A 17,454-nucleotide genomic window follows, 5' to 3' on the forward strand; every position below is an offset into this window, starting at 1 on the left:
TTATGTATATATGGTACTTACATTAAGGTGGCTCTCAAAAATTATAATTTTTTCAGTGTAATTTTCAAAAATTGGTAATAATGTAGAAAAAATTTTGTATAAAAATTCACGAAACTTATCGGAAACTGCTATGTAGTACAAAAATTAAAGAAGTAATTAATTTTTCTATTTAACCACCCCCTAGTCGTCGCCAACAAACACCAAATTTTTTTAATTTAATAATTTTTTATCATAACTTTCTCTGAAAATATTATAGCTGAGCTTCCTTTAGCTTCTTAGCTTTGAAAATTTCGTTTTATTGATTTTGAATATTAATAGACCATACATACACATATTAGGGTGGTTCTAAAAATATTGTAAGTCTATTTTTCAGCTACCAAAAAAATATATATAATTTAACTGTAAAATATATTAATTAAAATATTTTAAAATTCAAATATGTATCAACATRTTAGGGTGGTTCTGAAATATTTTGGAAATATATTTTTCAGTACCCAAAACAAAAATTCGATAATTTCACAGCAAACTAAATTAGATAAATTCGGTTGCCGGGGTATTATTGTGGTTCTGAAAAATTTTGGAAAAGTTATTTTTCAGTACTCAAAACAAAAATTCGATGATTTTACAGTAAAATATATGTATAATAGAAATATTTTCAAATTCGAATATGTGCATACATATGTATATATATTTTAGGGAAGTTTTAAAAAAAATACTAGAAATATGTATGTACATATATTTTTTCGCACCAATTACAAAAATTCGTTAATTTTACAGTACACAAAATTAAAATTTGGTACGTTCACAAAAAATATATTAATTAAAATATCTCGAAATTCGTAAGCTAAAAAATTTTTTTTAAATATTTCCTATACTTACTCCTTACGTAGCCCAACATAACTAAAGATTTTTGTTTATAATATATTCTTACTATAGCAAAATATTTGACGAAACTTAATGAAAATATTTAGTTTCCGTACTTTCAGATCCACCTTAACAAGCACACGTCAATGTTACCATAAGGCTAAATCCTTAGCTTTTGATTATACGTCCATACTTTCTTTGTCATTTACTTATTAACGCCTATGTATGTATATGTCGAATTAGGGTGGCTCTTAAAAATTAAGTATCTTTTATTTCCTTATACACGCCCAAAAACCATCAAATATCCAACTGAAAACGTTTTTTACAAAAAGTTTAAATTGTTTACAAACAACTTAGGTGCCTACAAAGTAAAAAAAAAAATTATTTTTCAGCATATGCACACCCTAACAGCTTCCAATGGGCACCAAATTTTTTTTTGTCTTTTTTGTCATCGTCGTTCATAATAATGTTGTATTAGTTTTTGAAGTTTAGTTAGTTTTTTTTTTTAGTCATGTTTTGAAATTTGTTTCTACTAAATTGTATCTTCCTTCCTTTAAGAACCACCCAAACGTAATAGGTGTCTGCCATAAGAGCTATGAAAATTCCCTAGAGATGTACAGTGGTTGACTTACGTTACTAGCAATAAGTGTTTTACAAAATACAGTTTTTTCCTTACTACTTTTTGTCTGTAACAACAAACAATATCTGATAATGTTGATCTGCGATCCTTTCCACGATTTTTTTTTTCTTTCTAATGCACACACAACTTACACCTACTTAGCACATATATGTATATGTACGTTAACTATGTATAGTATATACGCTTAAGGCTAGCTTACAGACACAACGCCCAAATGCGTTACATAAATCTCGTACAAAAACACATTCAAAAATTACACTATAAGGACTTTGGTTATTTCACTTACACTTACAAACACATACAAATCTACATATTTATATGTGTAGAGTTTTTCTTGTAAATACATACAATACAGCTGTGTCATATAGTTACATAAACATCCATGTAAAATAGAGTCGAAATCTTGTATTGCAATCTCAGCGCGTGCCCCGTTTGCTCTCTGCACTGAGCCCTACTAAACACGCGAGTATTTTCAACAAAGCACCTCGTCCACTTTCATTTCTAAGACTAATGTTCTGTCTGCCGCCATTGTAAGCTCAACACAGAATTACGCGCAGCTTACAATTCCAACAGCAGAACTTCCTCATGCTAGAGTATATTCAGCGTGGACGAGTCCATCATGCGATCGTCGTAGAGACTGAGCGTCTTGGAGGCGCGCACTTTACGCACTGAAGGCGGTACATCGCCCGGTGTTTTCACACGTTGACTAGGGTCGCGCAGTCGCTCCGTACTACCACGCCCACTGAACACTTCGCGGAACATTTCAAGGCTGCGTTGTCGCCGAAACAGTATGTCGGCGTGATTGGGCGCACTGAGATGACCAGCCGAGCTGGCAACCGTTGGCGGTGTCGGCTCCTTCGGACACTTGGCCACATTCACAGAGTTTAGTTCACTTTTACTGAGATTATTATTATTAAGGTTCATGTTTTTTATCAGACTGGTGGAGAGGGAACGCGGCACTACGTGACAGGGTGTACTTGTGCGCGTGTCCAATTGCTGTAGACGCACTTTAGCCACGCTATCGTGACACTCCTCCGCTATGCTCTGTATTAAGTTGGATTTGTTGTAAGTGGCGCTGTTGAGCGGCGTACTGCATTCTGCTACCGGAACTGCAGCGCCGTTAAGCGGGCTCAAGTCGAGGTTGTTGGGTCGTCTCGTATGCGGATAGATATCGCTGAGCATTGTGGTTTTTGTTGTCGCTACGCCATTGTTACAGCGCTGTCGATCGTCAATGTAACTAACGGTGGCTGCTTTGGCCAGCCTCTCGGTGCCGGTGTTGTCAAGCCCCTTGATTACCGCTGCATAACGGTTATCCACCAAGTTGGACTTTTCATCGCCATAACCGAATTGTTGCTGATAAACGTCGGCGCCAGCATCACTCTTACGAAATAGTTTCTTTTGTATTAGCGCACGCACGCCATGCCAGCCGCGCAGCTTGCGATCGGTGTTGTGCTGTTTGGGGAAGCCTTCACCCATGCTGGAAGTATTGTCAGTCATAAAATTGCTAATCTTCTTCGTGCTACCGCCAGAGATCAAATCCTCTACTGAAACATCGTCTTCGAGACATGAGAAACTATTCTCTTGACCCGTCTGGAAGCTGTGCTTCTTACTCTTCTCAACCAGTATTTGTGGTGGACGCGTTGCGACCGGCGCCAAGTTACGCTCCTGACATGGATTACGTCCCTGATATGGTTGCAGTTGTTGTTGCGTGTGTATGAGATGATTTTTCTCTGTCTGCGGTGGCAAGCCACCCAACTCGCTGCCCATACTGTGTGCACGCGGCAATAACTTTTGATTTGGTGGCGGCTGCAGCATTGTCGCCGTCTCCGAATGGCACGTCTCCATCGATATACGCACCGCTGACGAGTCCACATGATCGCTGGCGAGTAAATTGTTGGCACTCAACAATGGACTAGGCGATTGTGCGTGTGAGTAGCGTGGTCGCAAACCAGCTGCTTCTTGCATACGCTCCTCCGCACATAGCGAAGTTAAACGTGCCTCAGCGTCATGATCCCAACAGTCCTCACATGTGTCTTTAATTAGCTTAGCTGCAGCGCCACCACCCCAACCGGGTGGGAAGAGTGGTCGGGCTTTATGCCGCACCACCAATGCCTGCATCTGATCGAAGGTGGGATGTGTGCCGACCTCTTGTTCGTAGGGCGCCTTATAAGCTGGCGTCATTTGTGCCGGCGCATAAAAGTCTGTACAACGTGTCGCAACTTCCCAGAGCACCAGACCCAACGCATACACGTCCATCTGCTTGAGCGATGTCTCACAGTCACGTAAATTGACAGCGCCCTCTAAAAGTTCGGGTGCCATGTAACGCAAAGTGCCGACTTCATTAATGCTTTTCGTTTCGGCGACAGCAACTTCACCGCGATACTCATACTTGGAGCCGAACACTTTGAGCGCGAAACCGAAATCGGCTATGCAGCATGTACGATCGGCTTTGACGAGCACATTACGCGAGTTGAAGTCCCGATGTGCGACGCATGGCTTATACTCGTCACCGCGACTTATCTCAGTATGTAGATGTGAGAGACCCCGTGTGATGGACTTCGCCATGCCACAGAAGGTCTCGAAATTCATAGCGTTGGCTATTAGCCAATCCTGCAAACAGCCAAGTGATGCTAGTGACAGCACCAACTGATATTCGATTTTACCGTCCATTGTATGACGCTCGTCATAACCTACAGAAAAAGTAAGTTTTTGAAATATATACATATATGGAACGAGTAAAAAAAAATAGTTTCCTAGTAGAACAATTTCAGGTTTTTGATTTTGATTGATATGGACATATTTATGATTTCCTGTTCCATTGTTACCAACCATCCAAGGCACTTGGCCCGCCTAGAGCAAGTAGCGACAGTGAGCCCGCAGAGTCTGTTAAAATTCGCGTCAAGCGCAGGTTCCTAAACAATGACACCTCTTAGACATAGCAAATTAACTCCATCTGGTATCACAAGGGACCAAACTGGACTATGTATGGCTTACTGGCCTACCAGATTAGCATAACATTCTGGATCGAATATATATTATGAAATATCAAAGACTAATACCGATGAATTTTTTGAAAGGATATGGATGGATTACATTGAGGTGGACTAATTTATGCTTTCTCTGATCAGACCCTGCTTCCTTGATACCCTTAAAGGCCAAAATATGTCAAGGAAGGAAGGGCGAGGTTGAAAATAATTTTCGCAGTTCCTGCTGGATCGTTTATATATAGAGAGATCAAAGTTTGAGGGGCTTGGTCCTCATTTCTTCGGTCATCCATGGAATGGAATAAATTATCGGAATGACTATGTCAGAATATTTTGGATATGTATTTCTCAATGATATATAAATTAACTCATTAATTTCAGAGAAAAATGCTTTCTGAATATGAATTCGCATATATATATTTAACCAATTCATTTGTTTTGAGGAAATTTTGAAATCGTGTAACTGGTTCAAATATATTGGAAACATGAGCCTACCAAATAATTTATTTTATGTTTTGCAAATGCCACTGGACATTTTAAACCGTTTACTTGCTAGAACACTAGACGCTTCAGTTTTCATACTCACCAAAATAAGTTAGCAACGAGGGACTATCCATCATAGGCAGCGAGTAAATGTTCCGTTCATTAATATAATATGGATAATGACTTTCAGGGAATATCTTCACAGCCACTTCTTTATCATGGAGTAAGCCCTTCATAACAGTACCATATTTACCGTTACCGAGCATGCATATCAAATTAATATTATCCACATTACGCAGGTTCGAACTATAACCAGGACCGGAAGGAGCCAGCGGTGCTTCCTCGGGCATGGTTTTGTCTTTTATTTTGTGCACATAACAGTAAGCCGCAAAACCGCTAACCGATAAGCAAAGAATCAGTACAACAATCACTGTCAGAATGATGCCTACGCCAGCATCATTGAAGTGCATGGCAAGATTTTTATCAGCACCATAAATGGGTTTGGAGAGCTGTAAAGTTGGTGGATTATTAATAAGTCGGTGGTTCAGGTACTAAGAAATACCTGCAGCGGCGCTGGTTCCACCACGGCCACATTCTTATTACAAGAATCACCCGAGCAGCAGCAGTAGTAGAGAGAATTGTTGCGTGATGTGGGCGCTGAACTCGTGCACTCCGACTGACTGCAAGTGGCATTGCGTTCGGTGCTCTCCTTCCAGCAACCTTAAAAGATGAAAAATCTTAAATTAGAAAAAAGTGCAGAAATTTTAAAAATTTCTCGTTCACCTTGTTTCTCGATACGTGTGCCATTCGGATATTGCCGCCACAGCGCGAAGCAGAAAGTATAATCAGCTTGGCAGACGCGTCTATGCGGCGCTGCCGGTTCAATTGGTGTATCTTCTACGTCCAGTGAATTTAAATTCTCTGCACTATATTGCATCTGCGCGCCATTTGCTGAATATTCGTCAAAGTCATCATCATCATTTATGAACTTCTCGTCCTCCATATAACTCATACAGGCGAATGGACGCTCAGCTGGGAATAAAGAAGAATATTATTTGGTGCTGCGGTTTGGGTTACTATATTTAAGCTTACGCGTACTCGCTCGAACACCGGCGAAAAGCACCAAACAGCAGACTAATCTTAGTGGAGACATTTTATGGCTGGTTGTTTTTGCTTTTATTGAGGACCCAGTGGTTTCTAATAACAAAGCGTCGCAGGCATTGTACGTGTTGCTAAAAAAATATAGAGTTTAGAAATGAAGGAAAAAAATATTAAAAAATATTTATAATCACAATTAATCGAAGATTTATTTGGTATTAGAAGAGATTAAAGGGAAGAGAAGCTTTATCACACTATAGACACCAACAAAAAAATCTAAATAGTACTTTCTTTCATCAACTAGACTAATCATTTCAGTTTACTTTAGTAGTTCAACAAACAATCAGGACAGAAAGATATCAAAGGAAAGTAACGAGTTTTTCAATAAGTGCAGCGCTCTTTTGAAAAGTTTTAAAAGGCATAAGATAAAATCATTTTGGTAGATCAATGAAATTCTGTATATCTTTTTAAGTACATTCGACGCCATTTACGGACGGAACTCGATTTATTTTGCATGGCCACGACACGGCACACTTGCAGAATTCCAGACGCTGAACCCAATTTTCGACGGGTCTAAGGCACAAATCGGCCGATACTTCTCCAAATTCACGTTTGATATTCGTACAAAGTTCATTAATCGTCGCTGGCTTGTCGGCACAGACCATAGACTTGACGTAGCCCCACAGGAAATAGTCCAACGACTTCAAATCGCATGACCGAGGCAGGCAATTGACTGGGAAATTTCGTGAAAGAACACGTTCGCTAAACCTGGTTTTCAATAAATCTATTGTGACATTCGCTGTGTGATTTGTGACGCCGTCCTGTTGGAATCACATATTGTCCAAGTCCATATCATCCAATTCAGTTATCATTGAACAATAGCGATTCCCATTTATAGGAATGTGCGGGTCTTGATCATCACGGAAGAAGAATGACCCATTGACTTCGCTGACTCATAAACCGCACCAAACTGTAATTTTTTCGGAATGCAATGGTGACTCATGGAGTACGTGCGGATTTCTGGCTGACCAATAACACATATTTTTATTATTGACAGAAATGAGATTCATCGCTGTATATGATTTTTTGATGAAATTTTTCATTTTCATTTTCAAGTTGTTGCTCAGCCCAATTCACGGACATAGGACGATTCTGGTAGCCAAGCGACTTCAGGATTTAGTCCAAGATTTTTTTGCAAATATTCGCCACAACGACGTCATAGAGATGCCTAATGCTTGAGAACGACGTGTGAGAAACTGATTTGGGCCTTCCTCAATTGTTGCGCTGGCGGCTGCAATATTCTCGACACTATGTTCACTTCTTTATCTCAATGGCAAGGGAACATTTTGTACTGCACCTGTGGATTAAAATTTTCCTACTGGGAGCTCAATTGTTGATCTGACAGGATAATTATACCGATCATAAATTGGTCGTAGCGCTCTTAAAATTGAAGAACTGACTTCGAGTTTCGGTAGTAAATTTTAGTAATTTCGACTTATTGTTGGATCGTATATCTTTCTATTATGAAATGGTACACCTTACTGAAGAGAAATGTCAAGAGACTGGGAAAAAATGTAGCGTCGTTTCCCGTCCCTATTTGTCTACTTTTCTAGCGCCCATTGAAAACCCCGTTATTTGTACTAATGATAAAAACTCATTATTATAAATGAATTCAATATATTTGTGAAACAAAACATGTCTCCAATGCCGGAGAGACTTCTAGGAGATCCTTAGGTCCTAATCGGTTGTTAGAATATCACATCAAATATCTCAAGATAATGTGAAACGGAAGGTAGATACTCTATTCAGTCTCTCGTTCCCTCGCTTCACTTAAACCACCTCATTAAACGATAAGGCAAATAAGGAAACCTAAGCCTTTTCGAATACTTCACTTCGATATCTCTATTCATTTTGCTCCGGCGTGTTTTATACATGGTCGCGGAATCGACAGCTCGATCATTGGACGAAATTCGATTTAATTCATGTAATACTTCAGACTTCAGTGGCCAGTATACACCGCTTAAAGTGGTAACCCTTCTTTCTCTACAGACATTGATGCCCAGTCTGGACACTTTCAGGTTGTATCAGCACAGAAAAAGCTTCACTTGGCATATTTACCATGCTTATGGTAGATATGATGACAACCATTACATTGACCCAATATGCATGGTAAGTATTTTTTTGTGACTTTGGTCAGGTATCAAATAGATTACAAAAACTAAGGTTTGCATATACGTGTATAAAAGGCTAGAACGTTAATCAACCTGCTCATCCCTTTACATCAAGGGTAAACAAAAAAGTTTCACTTGTGAGGATGCAGTCAAAAGGAGCCAAGTGAATTTTGCCGTGGGCAAACCTGCTTTTCTGTAACCGACTCAACTTAACTCGAGAGCATTTTTCAAATTGTTTATGGAATATTTATGGGATAAGGCCGATAAGGCACGCATAAAAGGGCTTGATTTGGATATTTATTCTAGGAGTAATGAAAATGGTATTGATCAATATATTCGCTGATGGATTAATATTAGAAATTATCCTAATCAAAAAATTAACATTATGTACAGACATTTTAATTTATGTAAGAATAAGGAAACTGAGGTGTACTTTATGCAAAATAAATCGAGTTTTTGAAAAACTTAGACTGGTCTAACCCCTTAAATAAGTTGCATCGGCTCAAATTTGTGTATCATTTAATTAAAAACTGTTATACCCAGTTGATTTTTTTTTTAATACAAACGCTTCCAGCGATAGTATTCTAATTTGTTTCAATGACTGTTCCTCGCTGATAATTTCTTTTAATATGAAAGGCATATTACGCATTATTGTTAATTCACAAAAAAAATTTATGAAAGTATGCATTGTACATATGTGTGTATGGTATATAATGTGCCGATTGTCATTATAAAATATGTATATGCGAGACCGCTATCACATACTCTTAAGTATACAGGTGGCTAATCAAATCGATTTAAGCAAATCTTTATTAAAAATTAAAAAAATTTCTGTCTATATATAATATTATGTACACATGTATACACATATCTACGCATACATACACAAGTACTTATAAACTTATCAATGAACTCTAGCAAGATTACTAGCCGAGTACTTTTATTTCGATTAGCTGGCTGCGATTCTTGATAAGCCAACATACTTACATACAAGTAGATAGCTATACAGATGTACATATACATATTTATAAAGGTATATATGTGTATATGAACAATTGTAAACGTATGCATGTATGTCTCACTATTTTTTAGTGTTTTTGTTTTTTATACCCTGAATTGGCAGTATTAAGTTTAGTATGAAGTTTGTAGCATTCAAAAGGAAGAAACGGAGAGCCTATAAAATAAAGTATGCCAGTATATAAGCGAACTAATCTCTCAGTTTTTGAGGAATAGATCCGAAATTTCGCACTCGTCCTTTCACCCCAAGAACGCTATAACAACCTGGTCGATCCAAATCGAATTTTTGTATTAAAAACTTTTTGTTTGAGGAGTTATTATTGTTCCGATCGGATTACTATAACGATCGAATCACTATTACTGACACTGACACTGTTGACAGCTGTCGGATCATATGTTTGTGAATTATATCATTTGAATGAAGCAACTTTTTATTGTGAAAAATATTGATAAAAAGGAATTTCTCCTGTTGATAAAATATTACTTTTTGAAAAAAAAAAAAAATGCAGTTGAAGCAAGAATTTGGCTTAAGCACGAGTTTCCGGACACTGCTTCAGGAAATTCAAACATCAAATATTTGTGTGTGTGCTAACTTTAGACGTGGTGAAATAAGTGGAAGACCCTAATGTGAATGTCGACCAAAACATCGACGAGTTGATAATTCGGAACAGTGTTTGGAGAGGTTCAAGCGTGATAGGTAATAGTTTTTGCGTCAATATATGACAATGGATTAAACATGTCTCCATCATTTCATTCCGAAGTCCAATCCGCAGTCATCCAAGTGGACTTCACACGATGAACATGCTACACAGCGTGTAAAACGCAACGGCCAACTGACAAGAATACGGCGCCTGTATTTTGGAATGCGCATAGAATAAATTTTATTTACTACATTGAAAGAGGATGAACCCTCAGGAGCGACTATTACATAGCGTTATTGGACTGTTTGAAAGACGAAATCGCCGTAGAACGGGCGCATTTAAAAGAAGAGAGTGCTGTCTCGCCAAGACAATGCACCGTATAACAAGTCAGTCAAAATTATGGTAAAAATCGATGAATTGGACTTCGAATTGCTCTCGCTTCAATACTATTATCAAGATTTGGCCCCCAGCGACTAATCGCTATTCTCAGATCTCAAAAGAGCGATCTAAGGGAAGAAAAATCGATGAGTTGGGCTTCGAGTTGCTTCCGCATCCACCCTATTCACCAGTTCTGATCCCCATCAACTATTTCTTAATCTTAGATCTCAAAATAGTGCTCGCTGTAAAAAAAAAAAATTTTTGCCCAATGAAGATGTGATCACTGAAACTGAGGCCAATTTTTAAACGAAGGACAAATCAGTTACGACTTACTACAAAAATGGTATCGAAAACTTGGATAGCCGCTATAATCAAAAAATGAGTTTGCCATGGTAGACCGGGGACTTTTCAATGTTCTAACTGTCATACTAACCGACCGATCAAAGTTCTTGCAAACAATATTTTTTAATTGTGTAGGGTATTATTTGATTAGTGCAATCGAAGTTAACGTTATTTCTTGTTGTTTTTATATTGCGAAATAGTTTAAAAATAAACAGTTATTTAAATTTATAATTTATTGCACTAGTGATAAGCAACTTTTTAAACCAATTACATATTTATCAACACGTTTAAGAAAGCGACGACTCTTCCCACAACACTTGCTACTTTGAGCTGTGCGCCCAGCAATTGAGCGTTGGCGTTGCGATTTGTGGTTGGTAAATTAAAAATTTAAGTTTTTATTAAGTACAATATTTAGGTAGTTAAGTGTGGATGTCTAACGACGCACCTAGGCCTTTAAGAGTCGCATTGTGAAAAGTACAATACTTAAGACTGATATAAGTATTTAAGGCCTCATTTAAGCATTTAGCTCAATGAACTAAACATTTAGTCCCCACTTTAGCATTAAAAATCCTCACTAATCATTTTTATTTCGCAAATCTTTTACACTTTTATAAAAGAAATTTTGAAAGAATTCGATAACAACAAAATCGTGAAAAGCTTCTGCAGAATCGGTTGCCCGAAAAATAAATTTGCTTTGTTTACAGATTTTATTTCAACATTTTTTTTTTTTAGATGCTGTACTTGCTGCTCTCTCTACACAAACATTTTCATAACACTTGAATTTTTTATTTCTTCTTTTTTTCACTCGTTGTTGTTTTTATTGTTGGTGACTGCTTGATTTCAATTCTTGCATACACACATACATAGCTACACTTTGCTCCACATTTACGCATTTCATTTATTATCACGGCGTTTTTATTATCATTTTAGCTTTTTTCGCCGCACAATACAGTGAATTCGCTGTGTTTTAGCGACTCTTTGCAAAGGACGGTGGAACCGATCCATGGGGTGGTTTGTTTGAGTGAAGTAGGGACAGAAAATTGAAATAAAAAAAGACCGCACAAACGAAGAAGTAGAAATTATAGCACGCGAAACAAAAAATGCATTGACGACAATTCATTTTTATGCATATGTAGATATGTATACATCTTTATATATTTGCACATGTTTGCTTGTATTGAACGTTGCAAAGCAAGTCTAGGCATTAAAAGTTTGAGCAAACCATATTTAAAAACTGGTTAGCCCATGCAACCCCCTGCTGCTGCGGTGCTGCGCGATATGCGCACATATGTATATATATACATACATTGCTACATATGCACATATGGATTTGCCAGCAAGCTTTCATTCTGGCGCCGACGCTTAATTGCCTTTGTCGTTGTCGTAGTCGTCGTCGTCGTCTTTCATACACATTGACAGAAACAGAAACAATGAAATGGCTTGTGTCACATTTGTTTATCTCGCTGTCTACTGCACCGAGTAAGGAATTGCATGTGTAATATGGCATAAAATGTATTATTCACTGTGGGGTGCGTCTGCATGGTGAATGCTTGTGCCCCCCTTCCCACCACAACCAATCATTCGTTGCACATTTACACTTCTCGCTTATGATTTCGTATTCTTCACAAACGAAACAGCCCCGTACGTCGATCGCCGCTAAGCAGCACACCTCATTCTGTCAGTCATTTGGCCAGACGATTGAGTCAAGAGTTCAGCGGTGACAGACTTCGTCTCAAGAGTCGCACACACACAGTACGCGACCACACACTTGACAGTGCAGTTAGCCCGCGCTGGCTCAGCCGAAAATACCAGCACGACGTGGGGGATTTCCTTGGAGTTTCTACGCCATCACCGCTACTTGCTACCTGCTTCGTCTGCTGGCGTTAAGGTTCTATGTCGTTGTCGTGGACACGAACTTGCGCGGGGGTTCGCGTCCGCTTTGCTGGAGTGGGTGGCCAGCTAAGCGCCGTATTTGGCAGTTTGGGCGGGTGGTTTCTCGTCTGGCAGTTCGCTTTGCTACAATGCAAAATGCCTCGACAGCGCTGGCACTGCTTGTGACAGCTGTAGTGGCTTAACGGCTGCGTCGCCAACTGCAGCGCCGACTTCGGCAACCGAATGAAGTAGCAAAGAATTGATTTTTCCAAAAGCGTTCAAAAAGCAACTTCTTTACTTCTTCGCATTGTAAATTTGCACTTTTTCATTTATTTTATGCAGGTGCCGAAGAACCGTTAATCATTATGTGGAAAATGGAAAAGCTAGGCATTTCTCTACAATTTGCACTCACTTTTTGCTACGGATTTGTTGTTTTATTGCTGCGCGTTCGGCATACAAATTTGCGTCGCACTCATCTATTATTGATTTATGCGAAAACTTTGTGTTTTTCTTGCTGTTGTTGTGCTACTATTTCACCATATACATCGCTGTCTTTTATTCGTTTATTTATTCATTACTTTGCTGTGTGCTTATTCGTGGCTTGCCAATTTATGGAAATATTTCATTTATTTATTGTTAATGCTGTCGGACATAACAATTTTACCCGGCGCCAGTGATTTTTTGCAATTTGCTCGCTTCTGCTCGTTGACGTTGTTCGTCTTCAACTGTTTGCGGCAGCAGCGATTTCGTGCTGGAGTTGAACAGCCAACGGAATTCGCTCGTTACTTTGCTCAAGTAAATTGCTAAAAGGTTGGTGCTTGCAGCGACGCGGAGGGTGGTGCTGTGTTGTGAGCAGGCGCAGTATTATTGTTTGCTCTCCGCTCTCTCTGTATTTGTATGCTTTATGCTCTTCATAAAGTGCGCGCTGCGAAAGCATCTATGAGATAAGTAACTTAGTAATGCTCTGAGATACAAATGGTAATAGGCAGGTTTTTTACTCGGTGGTTATATGTGATACACCGTGCTCACCCTGTAGTTAGCGAGATGTTGAAACAATAGTTACAAGCGCGCTTTAGAGCTTTTTAACTAAGCAAAGTGATAAGTTCGAATTGTAAAAGTTTATATTAAGAGACTGTGCTATTAAAAAGGACCTAAGACCAAACTAAACAAAGACTAGTACTCAGGCCATTTATATTTTATCATTTAGCATTTAAATGCTTATTATTTTTAAGTTTTCGATAGTTTTAAACCACAATTGAATATATTTGAAGAAATATTTATATCAGTCGGTCGAGCATACATAGATAGTGGAGCTTCAGTTTTTAGGCGGTATATTATATTTCTGTCAAATTATCATACTGGCCCAAGATTGACTGCAGAAGGTCTAGTGTTCTCTTCGCCCTCAGTAAGGCTAGCCTCTCCCTGTTAATAGGCCATGAGACTATTTGTGTCCATGCTGTAAGAAGATGAGGTGGAAACAACGCAACACTTCCTTCTTGACTGTCCCGCGTTTCAAAGATCAAGGACTTTAACACTTGTATCGGCTGCTAAGCGTTTTGCTAATATATACGTATACCAGTCCACTTGCTATCTTCGATTAGCCATCTAACATAACCAACTATCTATTAAAATCTATCATATATACTTTGCAAGAGTTTGAACCAATTTTCGAAGCACTTTTGCCACTCAAATTGAGTTATTCCCAAAATATGCGTTCTAATCGCAGCAACTGGCTCCTCAGGTGTTGAAAAACGTTGACCTCTCAGTTAACTTCTACGAACAGGAAAAAAAAAAAGATATCATTCGGTGCCAAGTCAGTCACTATAGTACGATGGATTACTCATAAAATCGAAGTTTTGAGTGCTCAAAATGTAAATTTTCCAGTGTTGAATGAGAACTCGCATTGTCGCGGTGAATCTGTTTCCGGCGGTTGGGGTTTCCAACAAAACAGGTATTTAAAGGCATGGAAATGCTTCGGACGCGAAAAAATTTTTTTGGATTAGTTCATCTCCACTGTTTACTTTCGAGCTCATACACGTAAATACACTATACGTCAACCGTCAAACATCATACATATACATGACATATTTTGAAACTTCGCTATCGTATTTTTTAACATTTTTCTCGATCATTTGGCATGAGCTTCTGAAGAGCAAAAGTGAGACAAAGATTTAGAACCCATTTTTGAACATAGAAAGCAGTCTCTTCTATATTCTCTATGACTTCGATTTATAAATAGCGATCATTATTCCTTCCGAAAACCTATTTCTTAAATTATTACTTACTGCAGTGCAACAGACTGTAATTATTATTAAATTTTCTTCATCCTCGTTCCTTGACTTTAAAACGACACTTTTGTAGAAGAGTTAAATATTCTTCATAATAACTAATAGCTTTCTTTCATGGTATAAAAAGTATTTTGTAAACAATATACAGACGAACTAAAGTAAAATAGTCATATTCACTTTAAAGTGGTATAGCGGGTAAAACCTTTCCGGCACAGTTACCAAACCCAATACGCACACCATTCCGTTCGCAGTGGCCACGAATAATCAACTCATCACCATCCTGCAGGAACTTCCTAGTAGCACCGCCCTCCAAATTGATGTTCTTCGAACCGCGCCAGCTCAGTTCCAACATAGAGCCGTAAGAGTCCTCTGCCTCACCGCTAATTGTACCCGATGCCATTAAATCACCGGGACGCACATTGCAGCCTGTGACAGTGTGATGGGCAATCTGCTGTAGTGCTGTCCAGTACAAATATTTGTAGTTCGACTTGCTGATGATGGACTCAGCGCCACCTTCGGCTAAAGTGGATGAAAGAAGAGATTGTAATGAATATTTAAGAACTGGAACAAAAGGAATGTAGCTACTTACGTTTCAAAGAAACTTCGAGGTTTATATCAAAGTTAAATGGACGTTCGTGCTTCAAATAAGGAAAGACTTCCGGTTCTTGTTTGAAATTGTCTACCAGGAAGGGTTCCAAGGCCGCAACAGGTACAACCCATGGCGATATGGTGGTGCCTAAATTCTTAGCTGTGAATGGACCCAACGGCACATACTCCCATTTTTGAATGTCACGTGCGCTCCAATCATTCATCAGCGTAAAACCAAAGACATTCTTCCACGCATCTTCAGCTAAGATGCGTTCGCCCAATTGATTTCCCGGACCACCAACGAAGAAAGCAACTTCCAACTCAAAGTCCAATAACTTACAAGCGCCAAAAACTGGCGGCTGACCATCCACGGGTAATGTTTGACCCAATGGACGACGTATCGGTGTGCCCGAGACCACCACAGAGCTGGCGCGTCCATGATAGCCCACCGGTATGTAACGCCAATTCGGCATGAGAGCATTCTCCTTACCGCGGAACATGATGCCAACATTGGTGGCGTGATGTATAGATGAATAGAAGTCGGTGTAGTCGCCGATGTTAGCGGGCAGATGCAGCTCGCAGTCGCTTTGTGGTATGAGAACGCTGGAAGTAAGTAATATTAGTAAATGATTAAAGAACTTGGTGTGAGAGAGAGTGAATGTAAAGTGCATATGTATGTACCTTTGCGCCAGCAACAAATTCTCCTCGAGCACCGAACCTTTTAGTAACAGCTCGCGTGTGCGCGTACGCACCACATTCCACGCTGTGTGACCGAGGCTCATCAGCAGATTCAACGAATCTGAGTTAAGCGCATCCTGAAACGAATGAAAAGCGTTGGAAATTTAACAGTTAATAATTAATGTTATATATAAAGTGTTGATGATGGCATACCTGCACTTCGGGTGGATAAAGTTGTGCTATGCCGGCGAGATCGAGCACATGTTGGCCAATACCGACACCGACGCGCTTGCGCGGCTGAAAATATCAATAAATTTTTAATTACGTTTTTGTTTTTATTTTTTATTCGGTAAGTTAGTTTATAACAAGTCAACACACATAACAACAAACAAGTGTCTCTCAAGCCGGTCTCAGCAGCGGCAAGTGAACCATTTACCCAGCGCCCAAACTAGTTTCTCACTAATTTATGGTAATACAAATCGAAATCGTGTTGTTTTGCATAAAATCTTATTTTGTTTTGGTTAAATTTCTATACTCGCATACTAAATGGGGGAACCAGTTGAACTAGAATGGGATACTTTTCAGTTCGATAACTGGACCCGTTATATAAAATTACAGCACGAAAAAAAGAAAATATTTCACAAGTCAAAATTATAAAAAAGAGTGTCATCACTTAAGCGCTTTTAGATCTACTCACATTCGATTTGGTTGAGAATACACCATATGGTAGATTCTCCAAAGGGAAATCGCTTCCTTCTGGTATGTTAACAAAACTGGTCATCATTCCGCTTTGTTTCACAATAAGCTGTCGATCAAAAGTGTTTACTAAATACGCACGTCGCGTTAGGAAGTCGCTGAAAGTGATTGTGCAAAGCACGAAAGCTGTAGCAGAAGCGTAGAAAGCAACCTGCTCGATCGCCAGTTCAGCGGCAACTAACAATACTGAACCTCAATGCGCGCTGAAGTGTAATCGAGTCTAACGCCTTTTAACTACTATTACTATTTGCTCTCTTCAAATTCGGTAATCTCTTTTCATATTTCATGTTTGTGTTTACTTATCAGATCGCGTACTCTCTTGCCATTTTTTCACCTATTCGCTTGTGGTTGATAAAAATATGTTTACAAATCTTCCAATAAATACTCGCTGCTAGCGCATTTGTAGATGATAACAGGGTGTGTTCATACAGTATTTCAGAGAGCTTAGGAAGACACTTACCGGGAGAGTTTGAGCACATGTGTTATCATAATTAAATAAGACGAAAATTGTCAGAGGTCTCGGTCGGAACCAAATCTTTTATACCCAGCGTATATTTTTTATAAGATAGTGATTGATTTTGAGATCCACCTCCACTTATGTATATATTATGGGTTATTCTTTTCAACAATATGAAAACTTAAGTAAGCCGAATT

General features: G+C 38.9%; 2 protein-coding genes across 3 annotated transcripts; both read right to left on the reverse strand.

The window, feature by feature from the left end:
• Positions 1–806: 806 nt before the first annotated feature.
• Positions 807–13,201, reverse strand: LOC108976805. 2 transcript variants are annotated; one of them, XM_018946161.1, is made up of 6 exons: positions 12,903–13,201; positions 6,070–6,203; positions 5,755–6,003; positions 5,534–5,691; positions 5,075–5,480; positions 807–4,194 (listed from the first exon to the last, which is right to left on the reverse strand). In XM_018946161.1, the coding sequence occupies exons 2-6, from the start codon at positions 6,122–6,124 to the stop codon at positions 2,093–2,095; spliced, it is 2,970 nt and encodes a 989-aa protein (XP_018801706.1). In that variant the 5' UTR covers positions 6,125–6,203; positions 12,903–13,201; the 3' UTR covers positions 807–2,092. The 2 variants fall into 2 exon arrangements, with proteins under 2 accessions (XP_018801706.1, XP_018801705.1); XM_018946160.1 differs by having other exon boundaries at positions 6,064–6,203.
• A 1,639-nt stretch (positions 13,202–14,840) lies between these two features.
• Positions 14,841–17,000, reverse strand: LOC108976718 (fumarylacetoacetase). Its single transcript, XM_018945981.1, has 5 exons — positions 16,742–17,000; positions 16,258–16,341; positions 16,048–16,181; positions 15,368–15,969; positions 14,841–15,297 (listed from the first exon to the last, which is right to left on the reverse strand). Exons 1-5 carry the CDS (start codon positions 16,826–16,828, stop codon positions 14,957–14,959), a joined length of 1,248 nt encoding a protein of 415 aa, XP_018801526.1. The 5' UTR covers positions 16,829–17,000; the 3' UTR covers positions 14,841–14,956.
• Positions 17,001–17,454: the final 454 nt, after the last annotated feature.

This window comes from Bactrocera latifrons, unplaced genomic scaffold, assembly GCF_001853355.1.
Source record: "Bactrocera latifrons isolate USDA-ARS-PBARC rearing strain unplaced genomic scaffold, ASM185335v1 scaffold_8, whole genome shotgun sequence".
In the NCBI taxonomy this organism is placed as follows: domain Eukaryota; kingdom Metazoa; phylum Arthropoda; class Insecta; order Diptera; family Tephritidae; genus Bactrocera; species Bactrocera latifrons.

Excerpts from the sequence above, each read along its gene's own strand:
- LOC108976805 (XM_018946160.1), bottom strand. The coding sequence starts at position 6,124 with ATGTCTCCACTAAGATTAGTCTGCTGTTTGGTGCTTTTCGCCGGTGTT. Across the intron at positions 5,692-5,754 it reads CACACGTATCGAGAAACAAG|GTTGCTGGAAGGAGAGCACC; the intron begins GTGAACGAGAAA and ends TCATCTTTTAAG. Across the intron at positions 5,481-5,533 it reads TGGAACCAGCGCCGCTGCAG|CTCTCCAAACCCATTTATGG; the intron begins GTATTTCTTAGT and ends CCAACTTTACAG.
- LOC108976718 (XM_018945981.1), bottom strand. The coding sequence starts at position 16,828 with ATGATGACCAGTTTTGTTAACATACCAGAAGGAAGCGATTTCCCTTTG. Across the intron at positions 16,342-16,741 it reads TATTCTCAACCAAATCGAAT|CCGCGCAAGCGCGTCGGTGT; the intron begins GTGAGTAGATCT and ends TGATATTTTCAG. Across the intron at positions 15,970-16,047 it reads AATTTGTTGCTGGCGCAAAG|CGTTCTCATACCACAAAGCG; the intron begins GTACATACATAT and ends ACTTACTTCCAG.